We start from the raw sequence: 14,984 nt of genomic DNA, 5'->3' as shown, positions 1-14,984 counted from the left end.
TGTACAAAATCATGAAAAAACATCACAGTATAGGATGTTCTCAAAAATCAAGACATCATTATACAGTATGTCGTCAAAATCATGAAAAAAAGAAACACTACAGTATAGCATGAGTATAGTGTAGTAATATTTTACCATGTTGAAAAAACTGAACAAAAAGTCATAATGTTGCATGCCGAGAAGAGTCATAGTAAAGTATGTAAAAAAAAAAAAAAAAAAAAAATCTTATAGTATTGCATGTTGAAAAAAAACTGGGAAAAAATGTCACAGTATATAGCATGTTGGAAAAACCGAAGGAGAGGTAATGTCGGCCTAACCCAAGTCCCAGGATAGCAGACTAAAAAGATGAAAAATTTGTCAAAGCCCATCGGAAAAACTAAAACAAAAAATTGCATAGCATGTAAGAAAAACTTGCAATAAAATGTCATAGTATAGTATGTTGAAAAAATGGAAAAAAAACATCATAGTATAGCATGTCAAAAAAACGTCATTGTGTACCTAGTCGAAAAAAAGAGGAAAAGATGCAACAGTTATATCACTGGGCATATTTCTATCCTCAGGGGGATGGATAGACACGTGGTGTAAGAGGTACATAGTGTCATATGTTGAAGTGTCTGTGTTTTGAGTTACCTGTGGCGAATCTCTTTTTGACAAGCGACATGCGGTAGCGGCTGCCCACCAGCTCCACGTCCATGCCCGACAAGGAGGCCCCGGAGCCCACAAACTGAACAGCCAGGCTGGGTGGAGGGCCGCGGGGGACCTCTAGGCACTGCCAGCTGGCACACAGAGTTCCTGAACCTGGGACACCGCCGACAGGCAGAGAGACACAGATACATGAGAGACACAACTCCGCAGAAATGATAAAACACATTGAGTGGTGTTAATTGTAAGTGCTTTGAACTCGTTGTTTTTCTAATATGAGTATAACACCTCAAATTTAAAGTGTTGGATTGGACACTATGGTATGGTACTATTTTGTATCATCAGTGAGAGAGTGATTAAAAGCGTAGTTACAAGCGAGGACTGAAAATTAGTTAGCACACAAGCTAGAAAAGAGGTCGAAGTGGACAGCTGGAAGTAAAGGATAAATGGATAAACATATGGCTTGTGCTTATAAAAGTGGTAACATAAAACAGAAGGGAAGAGACAAATCCGACATTACAGAACTTTATGTCTTATGTGGATGAAACACGGCTAATGGATGAACCGCAACCTCAATCTTAAATATACAGTGAACTTCTGACGTTGGAGAATTTTATTTATTTTAAAGATTTTTTTGAACTTAGTCACCTTTATTTGATAGTACATAGTATACATGTGAAAGGGGGAGAGAGGGAGGACAACATGCAACAAAGGGCTGAAGCTGGAGTCGAACCCATGACCGCTGCGCCTGTGTACACAGGGCGCCTCCTCTATCCACTAAGCCACTAATGCCCTCTGATGTTGGAGAATTTTAAGTTCCTTTTTAAAACTTTCTCTATGTTAGCACATCAACTTTATTATTGTTGTGTTTTTTTTAGCTTAGACATTTTCTGCAATTTCATTACTTCATTTTTGTTTTTGGAAGTGTTCAATTATATTTTCTCATTGCACTCCTGAAATGTTTTAATCCTGATTCAGCCATGTAAAACATTTTATAAATTTGTTCTGAGAAGTGCTATGTAAATAAGGTTTTGTACTGTTATTCTTGTGCTCATTCTCAACTATCTTCATTAGTATTGCTTTAATGAAGGGGTACCTGAGCCCATCCGAAAGCATAGTGGGAGGCGATGGACAAAAAAAAAAATGTTTTTTTAATTTTTTAAAGTCATCTTCACCGTGACAATTTATGCACCAGTTGGAGCCATTTCTACATAAATTTATGACATGATTGTCTTTATTTTGTAAAAATAATTTTCCTATGCTATTTCATGCTTTTATTGGTGGGGGCATGTCCTGTGCACCACCCCGAAATCTACACTTATGGACATCTTGACTATATTTAACAGTTGGACAGCAGTTTCGACATCATCAGCTTTACACTGACATACAACCATGTAAATGCTGTGGAAACAAATGCGATATGTTATCAGAACATCTAGAAAAAAAACATTCCCTTTTCAACCACAATTAGCCCCAGCTCAACCCAGAAGTCTTATCTTTTGACCTCTGTATGGAAATGTCACAAACACTCTCACGATTACAGATTTACTTTGTGTGATAAAGACATGCAGCAAAAAAAGTAACTACAGCAGAAATGCTGAGAAAATGTAGGATTCTGTACAGCTTATTTCCAGCGGTCAAGATGAGAAATGTCTTCTCTAACATTTCTGCTTTTGTTTACAAGATGTCCAGTAAAATATATTTACTGAAAACACTGCCAGAGATTATTCATGTAAAGAAGCACTTTTGCATTTTAGTGATAAAGACACTTATTTTTCAGAGGCGACAGGGAGGAGTTATAGTGACCTTTTAGTGCTTTGTCATTCACTTATCAACCAAAGAGGCTTACTAAGTGTTTTAACATCCCATCAATGACTGACGGCTGTGAATGGTCTCTTTTTCACTGCAACTTCACATTGAAGTAATAATATATCATTGCATGAAAGAAAAAAGAATAAAATAAAAAGAAATGTGGGTGTCTGATACAAGGAAGCATGCAGGTGAAGGAAATGCAGAGTTCCAGTTTGATTTCATTTTAGACTTTATCTTAAACTTACATCTTAAATTAGAGCCTTGAAAGATTCTGTTGAATGCCGTCTCTTATCTGCGCACCATTAACGTCATGAAATATGAGCAACAATTAATTTGACACAAAATAAAAGAGGAACATTTCATGCTTGTCTTTGAGTCGGAGGATGGGAGCAGCTGCCACGTTCAAATGCTAATGCTGCTGTTAAAAGGTGATGACAAGCCTTCAGACTTCAGCTTTTTAAAAAGAGAACGATGTGGAGTGCAGAGATCTTAATTACTCATTTCTACATTTGTCTGACACAATGTGGAGACATGAATCCGACAAGAAGGAAATGAAGTAGAAGGTTCTGGCACTGTTTTTAATGAGGAGGCAAATATAAGAATCAGATGGCTGCTTATGATCAACACAAAACAGGCTGTCAGTATGATAGTTGTCAGTGTGTGAGTGTGTGAATTTTTGTGCAAGTTTCCTTTTTTCTTAAACCTTTCTTGTTCAATGAGGGATAAAAGAAATAAAAGAGGTAAAATGAGAGCATCAGAGCTCTGACCTTTGCTGTGATTGGTCGGGGAGAGGTTGGGGAGTTTCCACAGCAGCCGTCGCTCCTCAGCGTTCCTGAAGAGGGAAAATAATCAGTGAGGCCTGACCTGCTTCTTACTCTCCATCTTTCTCTTGTTATACATCACAGTCATCCTCAAACTCTTGTATGACATACTGAAATTTCTAACTTCAACATATTAACTTCGAAGAAAACATTGGTAATCGATACCATTTTCGATACCATGGGGAAAAAATACGTTAAGGTCACTGAATTTAAATGTTTTCATTAAAAGATAAATATAAGTAGGCTATAACATTACAATGCTGACTTTTCTTTTCACGGTTAGCAGCGGATTGACTGTGGTGAACATTTATAATGGTATTGGTGTATTGATACTGTGAAAAATGAGTACTGAAACTGTTTCAAATATTCAGAATCGATATTTATCAGAGAATCAATAGTTTTGACAACACTTGGGGGTACTGGAACATTTTTAGAGCAGTTACCAAAAAATATTTTATTATAAATTTATCTGTTATTTTTTCATTTTCAACCACTTAGAATATACTGTAAAATGCCAGAAAATAGTGAAAAGTGCCCATCAGAACAGTTTGATTTACATTTCACATAATAACACACAAAAAGACAGACAACAATAACAGATAAAAAAAACAACAATTCCTCACATCTGAGAAGCAGGAAACAATGTATGATTGATGTTTTTTTAGCGACTCTAGTGAGGGAAATATGGGTCAGTCAGTCCACCACTTTCGTCCAAGCTGAAATATCTCGATAACGACTGATTGGATTGCCATGACATTTTGTACAGATGTTCCTCAGAGGATGAATTACACTGACCCTGGAGATCCCTGACGTTCCCTCTAGCACCACAGTGACGCTGACTTTGATGTTCATGAGTAAAATGACTCAACCACTGAAATTTGGTAAAAACGTTGATGTTCCTCTCATCAGGTCATTTTGATTTGACCAATACTTTGGTTTACACAATACCTGTAAAATGTAGTACATTCAGTCTCAGTCAGACGTAACTTCTGATTCTAACTCACTAAACGAAGATGGTAAACATAGTAAACGTATTTTCTACTAAACATCAATATATTGTAACTGTAAATATTTTAGCATTTAGCTCAAAGCTAATACCATGGCTGTAGACTATTTATCTTGTTGCCTGACTAATGGATTAACTGACTAATATTTTAGAACTGGTTACTGGTTATTACTTAAACTCAATGTACTTAAATAAAAGTACATTGAGGGGAAACAATTAGTCAACTAACTGATTAGATCATAAACATAAAATGAATTGCAATAATTTTAATGATGAATTAAGAGTCAAATTTTAAGAAAAAATGTCAAAGTCTCACCACCTTATAATGACGATATATTTGTGTTCATTTTGAGATATTGAGCTTCAAAGTTTTGCATTCCACATAGCATATATAAAATTAATCTTTTTGTTTTCTTTATAAAAAGTCCAAATGCATATAACTTGAAAAAAATAAAACATCTCACACAATGTTAATAAGTTGTCACAGATAAGTAACTAAATTTTGACATAAATGTCAAATTGAACCTCATATTCTAACGTTACTTTTTTATTTTCTAACTTTTCTTTAAGAGTAAACTAAATATCTTTAGTTTTTGGACTGTTGGTCAAATAAAACAAGACATTTAAAGCCATAATGGGATTTTTCAACACTTTTTGATATTTTATAGAAGCTGCATTTATCAAGAAAATGATCAACAGATGAATCAGTAATGAAAATAATCGTTAGCTGCAGCTGTTAAGTGCATATTATTAAATAACACATTACTGTGATACACCTGTGTGGTTTAGTGGTTCACATGTTATGATTACACAGGTCATTTATAATCCTGTTTGTGCATTACAAAAAATCTTGTTGATTATATAAATCTAGTAAATAACAGGGCAGATTTAACGGTTTACAGGCGACTGACAGTTGAGAGTCAACAGAAGCCACTTATTATCTGTCCATAATCACACCATCACTCACCAGGAGGCGGGCGGCTGACACTGCAGGTCTGTGGCCGTGTGGTCTAATGGCAGCAGCACCTGGACAGCAGTGAGCTGCGTGGAGGGTGCGGTGGCGGGGCAGCAGTGGTAATCCAGGGACACCCGGGTTACGGTGCCGCTGCGCTGACACTCTGCCGACAGCAGGAGGGGAGCTCGACCCGGGTCCTGAGACGACACCTGGGAAATAATAACGACTTTTGAAATTTAGATGAGTTGTTATATAAAGAGTCCAGAGCAGGTTTAAGGTAATAAAAGAGACTGAAGTCAGCTGAAGGACTGGGCTTTACAAAACCCCTAACACTCACCTTATAGGACCCCAATTTTTTGAATAACTTCCTGGTGATTGCTAATGAAATATAGAAAATACTATGTATTCTTGTAAGATGTCAGTAACTATGATGATTGGTATAACTGATTGGTATAACTGCTATAACTCATTTAATACATTTTCAGTTAACAGGAGCATAAAGTCCTCCAGTCAGAGCACAGCAGAAATGTCTAATTTGTCTACAAAGATAGATGAGAGAAAGAGGTTGAACATGAAATGTAACTGATATAAAGAAGTTTTCAATTATAAACAAAAAGTGAAGAAAGATTTATGTTAATAGACTAAATGGAGCTTTTCTTTCAAGACTATGGCTATTTTCCTTCCAGTAAATTTATTGCAAATAATTAGAACATGATTCTGGAATCAAGTGCATGTAAAATAAATTAATGTATTGAAATGTTTATTAGATTAAATCATGTTTTAGTTGACATAAAACAAGATGTTAGAGTGATGATAAGAAATTGTATTAAAATGGCCCAAAGAGGCAGAAGAACCATTAATGGAGGGTGAGGAAACTCTTTTTAACTCCTGACCTGATATTTGAGCAGGCCAACGTTGTAGTACGAGGCCTGAGGGTTGAGTTCAGCCTCTCTCTGCAGGTAGAGCTGCAGAGCCTGCATGTTGAACCAGAAGTCTCTGGTGTCTGGGTCACTCTGAGATGGATCACTGCAGAGAAGCAGAGACAGGACGGTGAGGACTGTATTTCCTTCAAAAACACAGTTGTGACTCAACATGCAGAGAGCAGCTGACCTGTAGAGCAGCTTTTGATTTGGCAGGAAGTGATCTATCTTAGAAATGTTCACGAGTCTGAAGCTCAGCACGGGAACATTGGGGTTGGCTGTGAAGATCCGGGTGATGCCGGCAGGGAAGGACATGGTCAGGTCACCAGTGATCTTCACCAGACAGCTACAGAAAGAAGGCAATACAAAGAGTTAAAATTAACAAGCGCCCAACAAAAAGCCATTATAGATATCATTAAACAGGAACTCCACTGCATTTTACACATCAGTTGAGCCGTCAAAAGAAGTGCTGCTCAGCTGAACAACACTGTGTAATGTCTTACAGGGCACTGGAGAGGGCTGAGATAAGAAGCCAAATGGTATCATCAGGTAATTCTCCAATCAAGGTTCAGATTTTACATTTTTTTAAGATTATTTTGGGGCGTTTTGCCTTTATTTGTAAGGACAACTTAAGCATGAAAGGGGGAGGGAGAGAGGGGAGATAAAGGGCAGAGGCCAGAACCAAACCCACAGCCACTGTGCAAGGACAAAGCCTCTGTACACGGGCGCCTGCTCTACCAACTGAGCTACTGGACCCCCAGATTTGAAATTTTTCACAGAAAGTCTGTGCCAACAACTGAGAGCACGGAGCTAGAAATACACGGCGATTAGCAAACAGCGGGGGTCTAACAAAAGATGCAATCGATTGCATTTTGATCATAAAGTCTGGATATCTCAGCCTCTGTGGCTTTAATTTTTGGGGGGGTATTTTTGCCTTTATTGGAAAGAACAGATCAATAGTGTGAAAGGAGGAGAGAGAGGGGATGACATGAAGCAAGGGCCATGAGCGGGAATCAAACTTGCGGCTGCTGCAGCAAAGACACTGCCTTCATTCATGGGGCTCCTGCTTCATCCACTCAGCCACCGGATGCCCCACTTTAATTTTGACCATTTCTCCAATCTGTGCCTTTCAGACGTCAACCAGCTTTATGGAAACACAACAATAAATCACTGGAGTATTCCTTTAAAAGAGACACTACTCGTAGTAGTACTAGAACTACTTCTACTATTAATACCACCACCTCTGCTACTACTAGCACTACTGCCACTGCTGCCACTGCTACTATTACCTCTTCTAGAAGTAATGCTCCTTCTTCTACTACAACAACTACTAAACTACTTCTTCTACTATTTCTACTGCTACTACTATTAGTACTATGACAATTAATTCTACTCCTGCTACTGCTATTACAACTACAACTGTTACTACTACCATGACTGCTGCTCATATAAGTTGTAAAGGAATTACTTCTACTATTAATACCACTACTTCGACTTCTACTACTGCTACTGCTACCACTGCTACTGCTACTATGACTACTCCTTGTAGTAATGGAAGTATTGCTACTTCTTCTTCTTCTTCTTACACTACTAAACATACCACTACTCTATTATCACTACTACTACTGCTAATAATACTACAAGTAGTCCTTCCCCTGTACTTTCACTGACTAGTACTTGTGCATATTTTTAGCTACAGAAACCATGCATGTCAAAATGTTGTGCTCTTCAAGGATTTATGTCTCTCAATTTTTTTTGTACATTTAATGCCTCCAAATATTAAATGCTTCTTTTTTTAACCTTGTCAGTTAACATCAACTTCTGCCTTTGACACTCTTCCAGCTCAACTGTAGCTTGCTCAGTTTAAAGCGGTTCAGCTTTCATTTCAATTGTTCAGATGTTTCCGGCAAACTGTAATATATTTCTGCGTTTTCAGCCATGGTTTTGAGCTAATTCCAGCATCCACACGCACGTTCCACACGAAACACATTTTATAGTTCCATATACTCTTCTTCATTGTAAAATAAACTGGCGCCTACATTACCCACAATGCAACCTTACTGCAGACAGTTCAGTTGGAGATTCAGATGTGTTATGATAGTCGCAGCAAATGTAACCTCAACCTGATTGCCTCAAGCAGAGATGAGTAATGGACTCAAAGGTCTGGTGAGCTCACTTCATTTCACATTAGGCTTTTTAAATTTTTTACATATTGTAGTTTTCAGCTACCACCACATTTAACTCAAGTGACATCACTTGAGGCAATTTAATTTCACTAAGCTCCCTCCAGAGCCATGAAAGGCTTTAAACAACTTCGTTCACATACGCAGTAGTACTCTCCAATACCTGTCAATGGACTTTCATGTGTAAAAGCAGAGGAGTTCCTCTTTAAGAGCAGACATTGTGCAAGATTTTCATTTTCAGATTTTTAAAAATAAGTAGCATTGTGCTGACCGGTTGTGTTGTCCACCTTTGAAGTAGGCGTTGATATATTCTGTTATGGCTGCTGCCACCGGCCAGGCCTCCTGTGTGCTGAGGGAAATGGGACTGGGGCCTCGTGACAGGTGCACTGTGGAGGACAAATATGATAGTCCTGCTGCTAATAAATAGTGACTTTAACATGAATTAAGTCATGTTTAAAGGAATAGTTTGACAGGTGGAATACCCCTCAGGTGCTAAGGCTTACACTGTCTTTGTTGGTGGTCCTGGTGCTGGTAGGGCAGCGGTGAGACTTGTCCTGCCCTGGCAGGACTGGGTGCTCGGTTCTGTCCCGCCCAGTCGCTGTCCCTGGTCTGAGGCCCCCACTCACTGGGGCTGGAGGAGGAGGAGGAGGTGAGTGAAGGACTGGGCTCCGGCAGCGGGGAGGAGCACAAGGAGCGTGACTGAAACAAAAAGGGAGAAAGATGATGTAGGAAGTGTAATCTTTTATACAGTTTATACATGAGTTTGTGATATTTACACTTTTGACTTTTTTGAAACCCTACAACTATCATAAAGGTAACATTTAAAGTATTACAAGATTTTTAAGTTGGCATAGATTAGACAAAAAGACTTAAGACTTAAAAATGTAGCAAAAAACAGTTCACAGCAGCACAGCGCAATCACTGTGACAGCTTGCTGCTCTCTTCTGTGTAAAATAAACTGTGACTTCAGGAATAAAGTTGTGATATTTTTTGAAGAAAGTTGTAATGTTATGAGATTAAAGTCATAATTAAGTCAAATACAGTTGTACTAATCAAAGAATAGCTGAGCTGTTAAGACTCACTCTCTCACAGCCGCTCAGTCGGCCTGAGGTCCTCTTGGCCCGGGCGGCTCTCTGAGGAGCAGCTGCGACCACTTCAGCTGTGTCCTGTCTGAAGTTGTGCTTGGACCCTTACAAACACACACAGACATACTATGTGAGTAAAAGCCAAATCTGAAATCACACAGTGAAACAGGATTACAAGAGAGAGAAATCCTCTGAAATCAGTCAGAAGTCGTGTTCAGAACAGCCGGAGACGAGCTGAAAGAGACGCGCTGCCAAACACAAGCTGGCAAAAAACCTAATGACATTTTATTTGTATTGGATTAATTGAGGGATTTAGCATCCTGTTGGCATCTGAATATTTTCCTCTACAGTGAGAAAGAACCAAAAAATCCTGCACCACTTGTATTCTCTTTAAGAGCAATGTTTTGTTTATTTGTGTGATTTTATGATGATAGAGGGGATCAAAAGTGTTTAGGGTTTCTTTGGATCTTGACCCGATGCACTCACTAGCCAGTGGGACTTAACAGACTGTAGGAACTTTTAACTGTAAAACCTCTACTGAGAAAATAATCAGGGAATGCAATTAATCAACAATAATAATACCATTAAGACTAAGAAAATGTGCTTTTTAAAAAAATCCAAGCAACTGTGATAAAACAAATTCAAAATGAAATTTTCATACAAGTTATAATCCCAAAAAATTTCAGTTAAAACTACAAGCAATGGTTATTTTTGATGATGATCAATCAATTAATTATTGTTTTATGGATTGTCAGACAATTGTGGAACATTTTTGCTTGATAAAGAGATTTAATGATTCATCCATTATCAAAGCAGCTTCTGTTGATTTCTTAATTAATCAACTAATCAGCTCTAAAATCATTCCATCATCCTCACCCTGAAAGCCCATGATTAAATAGATCCTCAGCTGATAAATAACCACAAAATGATCCCAGCTTATAGTTTCTGTGATCACCCAGGTAATACACATAATGCTAACAAAATCAAAAAATCCTTGCAGCTAATTTATCAACTAATAAAAAAAGGTTTAGCTGAATAAGCCCTTAATGAACGACTGAGCAGGCCAGCCCCTGATGGAAAGATTAGGCTTCATGTTGACTAATTAAAAAAGGCTGTCTCAATGCAGAGGTAAGCTTTGATTAGAAGTCAGAATTAAAATGATGAAGCGCATGATATTTGGGGGAACTTTCATGTTTTGTAAATTAAAGTACTTCTTGATTTAACTGTCCCTAAAGTCTTCTCCAGATTGTTTGACTCCTGACTTATGCACCTATGTGTTACCTCAAGCAGCTGCAGCCTCATGTCAGGTGGAACATGCATCTGAGAGTTGCAGCACAAATTCTCAAAGGCTTTTCCTCATTATTGTGTGGTTTGGATTGGACCTCATTTGTTGGGTAGAGATAACATCTTTGGACTCTGTTTTAGATAAAAAGTTAGTTTGGAAGATGGGATTTGGCAAACTGACTTTTAGATTTTAATCATAACCAAGAACCTCCTGTGACAGGTTTTCTTTTCATTTCATCATACTGTGGAATGGGCGTCACACTTTTGTTTGTACCTTTTATTTTTGTATTAATCTATTTTCTACACTCTGTTTGGTGATCATATCTACTCATGTAACCCCGAATTCATAAATAAAGATCAACTTGCGATTAATTTCAACTTAAACGCCAGAAGAGCAAAAGAGAAATTAGTACCCTTGTGTGAGCTGATACTGCACGATATCTGAGTGTTCAGATCCAGGCAGTCTTGATCTTTGTCTGTGGAAAAACACAGATCCTCCTGTGGTCCTGAATGCCTCGTGAGTGGAGGGGCATTCCTGCGTGGTTCACTCTCTGATGATCGATGTTTCCTCCTCTCTCCTCCTCCTCCTCCTCCTCCCTCTCCTTTACCTCCTCCCTCCTGTGTTTTGGAGCTGCTCAGCGCCCCAGAGACACTTTCATTAAACGGGTTGTGGACAGAGTTCCAGTGCATCAGCTCCTTCTTGGCCTGAGCTGTGGGCAAAGAGCTTGAATTAGCATCGAGTACCAGCCTACTGCTATTGGTGGAGCCCCCCGCACTGCTGCTGCTGTGTGGAGGGATTAACCCTGCTGCTGCAGCCAGCGATGATTGGTGTGTTGGGCTGCCAATCATCGTGATTGCAAACGGGTCATCAGAAGTTACAGGAGGTGGGAGGCTCTGGTCTCGTTTCCTGTCTCTGTCTTTACGATTGGAGGAGGATGAAGAGGAGGAGGAGGATGAGGTTGGGAGTGTCTTGGTGTCGGTGATGGCGATGGAGAACGGGTCCCCTCGCACCTCCATCCCCCTGCCCTCCTGGGTAGTACGGGGCGGTGGGCGCGACCAGGCGTCAGATAGGTTTAAAGTCTCCTGGGTGACAGTCCTCTCAAACGCAGCGAGGAAGGGGTCCTCAGGGGGGATATGTTTGCAGTTCCACACTGACGACTCCACCTCAGGAGGAGGCAGGGACTTGGAGAAAGCGGGGAACCGCATGGATGAGGAGTCCATATCTGGGGGGACGCGAGAGGGACGTGACGAGGGGACGGACCAGACGCTGGCAGGGTCGTCCTGTTGGTGAGGACTTCGACCAGGTGAGGGGTCTCGGAAGGCAGATAGAAAAGGGTCCGCAGGTCGTCCCAGCGTTTGTGTTTGCTCTTTGCTCTGTGATAAAGGAGGCCAAGCCGCCCAACCCACCGGCTCAGGGGAGGGCCCAAGGGGCTGATGGGAAGGTGAGTCCAGGCCAGAGTCTTCGACGTTCTCCGGAGAGGAGGAGTCCGACGAGAAGGCAGCATCTGAAACCAACATTACAGGGTATCAGTCCAGTGCAGGAAATGAATAGATTCAGGTTTGATTCAAGACTTTTTAAGACTTTTTAATGCCACCTGGAATAAAGTGTAACTCTAATTTTCTAATTCAGACATTTTTACTCTGCCTAAATGTTTATTGTAATATAAAACATGACATGGTTATTATTTTGTCCAGTTAAAAAGTTAGATTGTCTTTATCAGATTTCTAATAAAACAACCCTTTTTAGAGTGGAGCACATGGAAGACAACGAACACCTCATATTACCATAAAAGTATCTATTTGGTTTGCAAACTAAAGTGTGAGATTTCAGGAATTTCTGGACTGTTTTCTTAGCGATTTGGTGTTTCTCAATCTGATTTTATGACACAATGTCAGAAAAAAAACAATTCCTAAAATCCTATTCCTCATGTCTGAACATTTTTAAGACTTTTAAAAGATGAATTTAAGTCAATTTAATGCCAATTAAGGCCATTTATAGATTAATAAATTCAGTGCCCTTTTTAAGGAGCTGCTGGAACCCCGAAATAAAGCAATCATAAAACTTTTTTTAAAAAGGGGGTTGCATTTTTTATATTCAATGACCATAAAGCTGGGATTTTTTATCTATTTAATTTTTTTCAGTGGAGCAAGTACCAAAGCTCCAAAAGACAGTCTGAAGGATTCATATAAACAAGCAAATGTTCCTCTTTCAGACAGCTACAAACTAAATTTGGTCTCCCTCATAGTTGTTTTTTTTCCTGCAGGTTAGAAATCTCGTTAAGCAGTCTGTTGTTCAGTTTGACACATTACCCCCTCCAACACACTTCCTACGACAGCATCTCTCACGTCCCTACCTGTACACATCTGATATCCCAATCTGCTCTCGTCATCTAAGGGAGGCTTAGAGTACGGAAATTGGTTCTAAGTTTATCTGATGAGCTTTGGGATGAGGGGATGGAGGATTAAAGACTGTTCTATTAATGGGAGACTTCAGCCGGTGAACTTTGAAAGAGCAGACTTAATAGGATCACAGGACAAATTTTAAAAGAGACTCATCGTTCCTGGGCTTTGGAAGAAACATTTCATTTACTCAGTACAATTACTTGGAAACAAATCTACCCACACGATGCACTTTTTTTTTTAAGGATTTTCTGAATGCTTCCTTAAAACGTCTAAATGAGACCCAGCAGGCTTTAATGTTTGATATTATTATAGCTGAGTGGTTTATTTTGAGAATGGAAATCTACCTCCAATCCTTATTTTAAGAAGTGACTCACTAATATGATTTTCTGTCTTCATTTGGGGGAGATTAAGCACTCGTCATGTAACTCATACAGAACATTTGGGGTCCGTTTTTTGATTATATCTGTGAGCAAAATGACTCTGCTGCATTTAAGCTGCATAATGTGCCCCTCTTGAGTTTAGCTTAATTCATTTGATCAATCTTTTATATCATAAACTAATGAAAAAGATGTATCATATCTAAGCTTAACTGGAGAAGTTTTTGTTACTCTGGCAGCCTTTTTTGTTTAGTTTGTTGTTATATGTTGGTGGGTGTGTTGGGGTTGCAGTCTGTGTGTCGTGGCCTCTTGTTTGTGTTTTGTTTACACTTATTTATGTTTTATTACTTCATGTTTCACTTTCATGAGAGGATGAAGGATAGAGACCACGTTATCTCAGGGAAGCTTTCTTTTTTGGCTGGTCATTGTGACAGTGTTTATTCTTGTATAAAACAGCTGTTGGAAAAGTGTGCGATTGTATTATATTTGAGCCAATACGGTATTAATATTCAAAGACCAAGAGAGTATTTTAAATCTTACATTCAGAGCCACCGAAAGCGCTCTGCTCTCTGAGTTGTTCACGACCATCAAAGCTTTTGGACTTGAAGGCCGACTCCAGCGGTGGTCCAAACAGACTGTCTGAACCCGACGCTGTTGAACTCAACCTGGTGAAGAAACAAGGAGGGAATGAGAAAGAAGATCAGAGAGAGAGCAGAGGAGTTATGAGTAGGAGGGGTAATAAAGTAAGAACAGAAATGTGGGTGTAAGTGAGAGAAAAGGAGATTGGGGGATTGTGAAGGATGTGGGAAGAAAAAAAAACATTGAAGAATGATAATAAAACAGCAATCAAATCTCCATTATTTTGTTTTATGAAACCATTCACACCAAACTCAGAGTTGTTATTCACAGTCAGAGTGAGATATTACGAGTTTTACGGTTCTTAACATTCTGACTTCAGCAGTAGTGCGAGCAGATGTTTTTAATTAGCAATTGTTCATACAGTTTACATCCATGTCTGTAAAAACATGGATGCTACACACATATCTTCCCCCTGGTGGCAGCCTCAAATTTATACACAATCAGCACAGTTTCAACATGAACACCTAAAACCAATTCAGTATTTGACCAAATGTCTCCCCTTCTGTTCCAGAGTTATGTCATTGAGTAATGGCCAGAAAAGTGTTTTTGCAAAAAACATTATGATGTCAGAGTTGACCTCTGACCTCTTGGATATAAATTATCAGAACTTCATTATTATATACTATTAGACATATGTGTGAAATTTGAGTGTATGAATTCTTTATTTATGGCCAAAAATATCTTTTATGGGGTCACTGTAACCTTAAACTTTGACATTCAACCACAAGATTTTAATCAGTTCATTCTTGAGTCCAAGTTGATGCTAATTTAAGGTATTTTGCCCCAAGGTGTTCTTGAGATATTGCATTTATAAGAATGAAACGAATGCAAGGTCACAATGGCCTTGACCTTTGACC

The 14,984-nt window shown here is 39.0% G+C and overlaps 1 protein-coding gene across 1 annotated transcript in view; it reads right to left on the bottom strand.

The window, feature by feature from the left end:
• fcho1 (FCH and mu domain containing endocytic adaptor 1) overlaps positions 1 to 14,984 on the bottom strand; it is a 101,265-nt gene that overhangs the window by 26,908 nt on the left and 59,373 nt on the right. Inside the window, exons 17-26 of the mRNA XM_042514874.1 lie at positions 14,029 to 14,153; positions 11,122 to 12,213; positions 9,422 to 9,528; positions 8,843 to 9,038; positions 8,611 to 8,725; positions 6,347 to 6,502; positions 6,130 to 6,262; positions 5,249 to 5,445; positions 3,222 to 3,286; positions 631 to 798 (exon numbers count right to left, since the gene is read on the bottom strand). Coding sequence (XP_042370808.1) covers positions 631 to 798; positions 3,222 to 3,286; positions 5,249 to 5,445; positions 6,130 to 6,262; positions 6,347 to 6,502; positions 8,611 to 8,725; positions 8,843 to 9,038; positions 9,422 to 9,528; positions 11,122 to 12,213; positions 14,029 to 14,153 — 2,354 coding nt within the window. The remainder of the gene's footprint in view (positions 1 to 630; positions 799 to 3,221; positions 3,287 to 5,248; positions 5,446 to 6,129; positions 6,263 to 6,346; positions 6,503 to 8,610; positions 8,726 to 8,842; positions 9,039 to 9,421; positions 9,529 to 11,121; positions 12,214 to 14,028; positions 14,154 to 14,984) is intronic.

Source organism: Plectropomus leopardus, chromosome 3 (assembly GCF_008729295.1).
Source record: "Plectropomus leopardus isolate mb chromosome 3, YSFRI_Pleo_2.0, whole genome shotgun sequence".
NCBI classification, from domain to species: domain Eukaryota; kingdom Metazoa; phylum Chordata; class Actinopteri; order Perciformes; family Serranidae; genus Plectropomus; species Plectropomus leopardus.
Note: the sequence above shows the minus strand (reverse complement) of the source record. Positions and strands in the feature narration are given on the sequence as shown.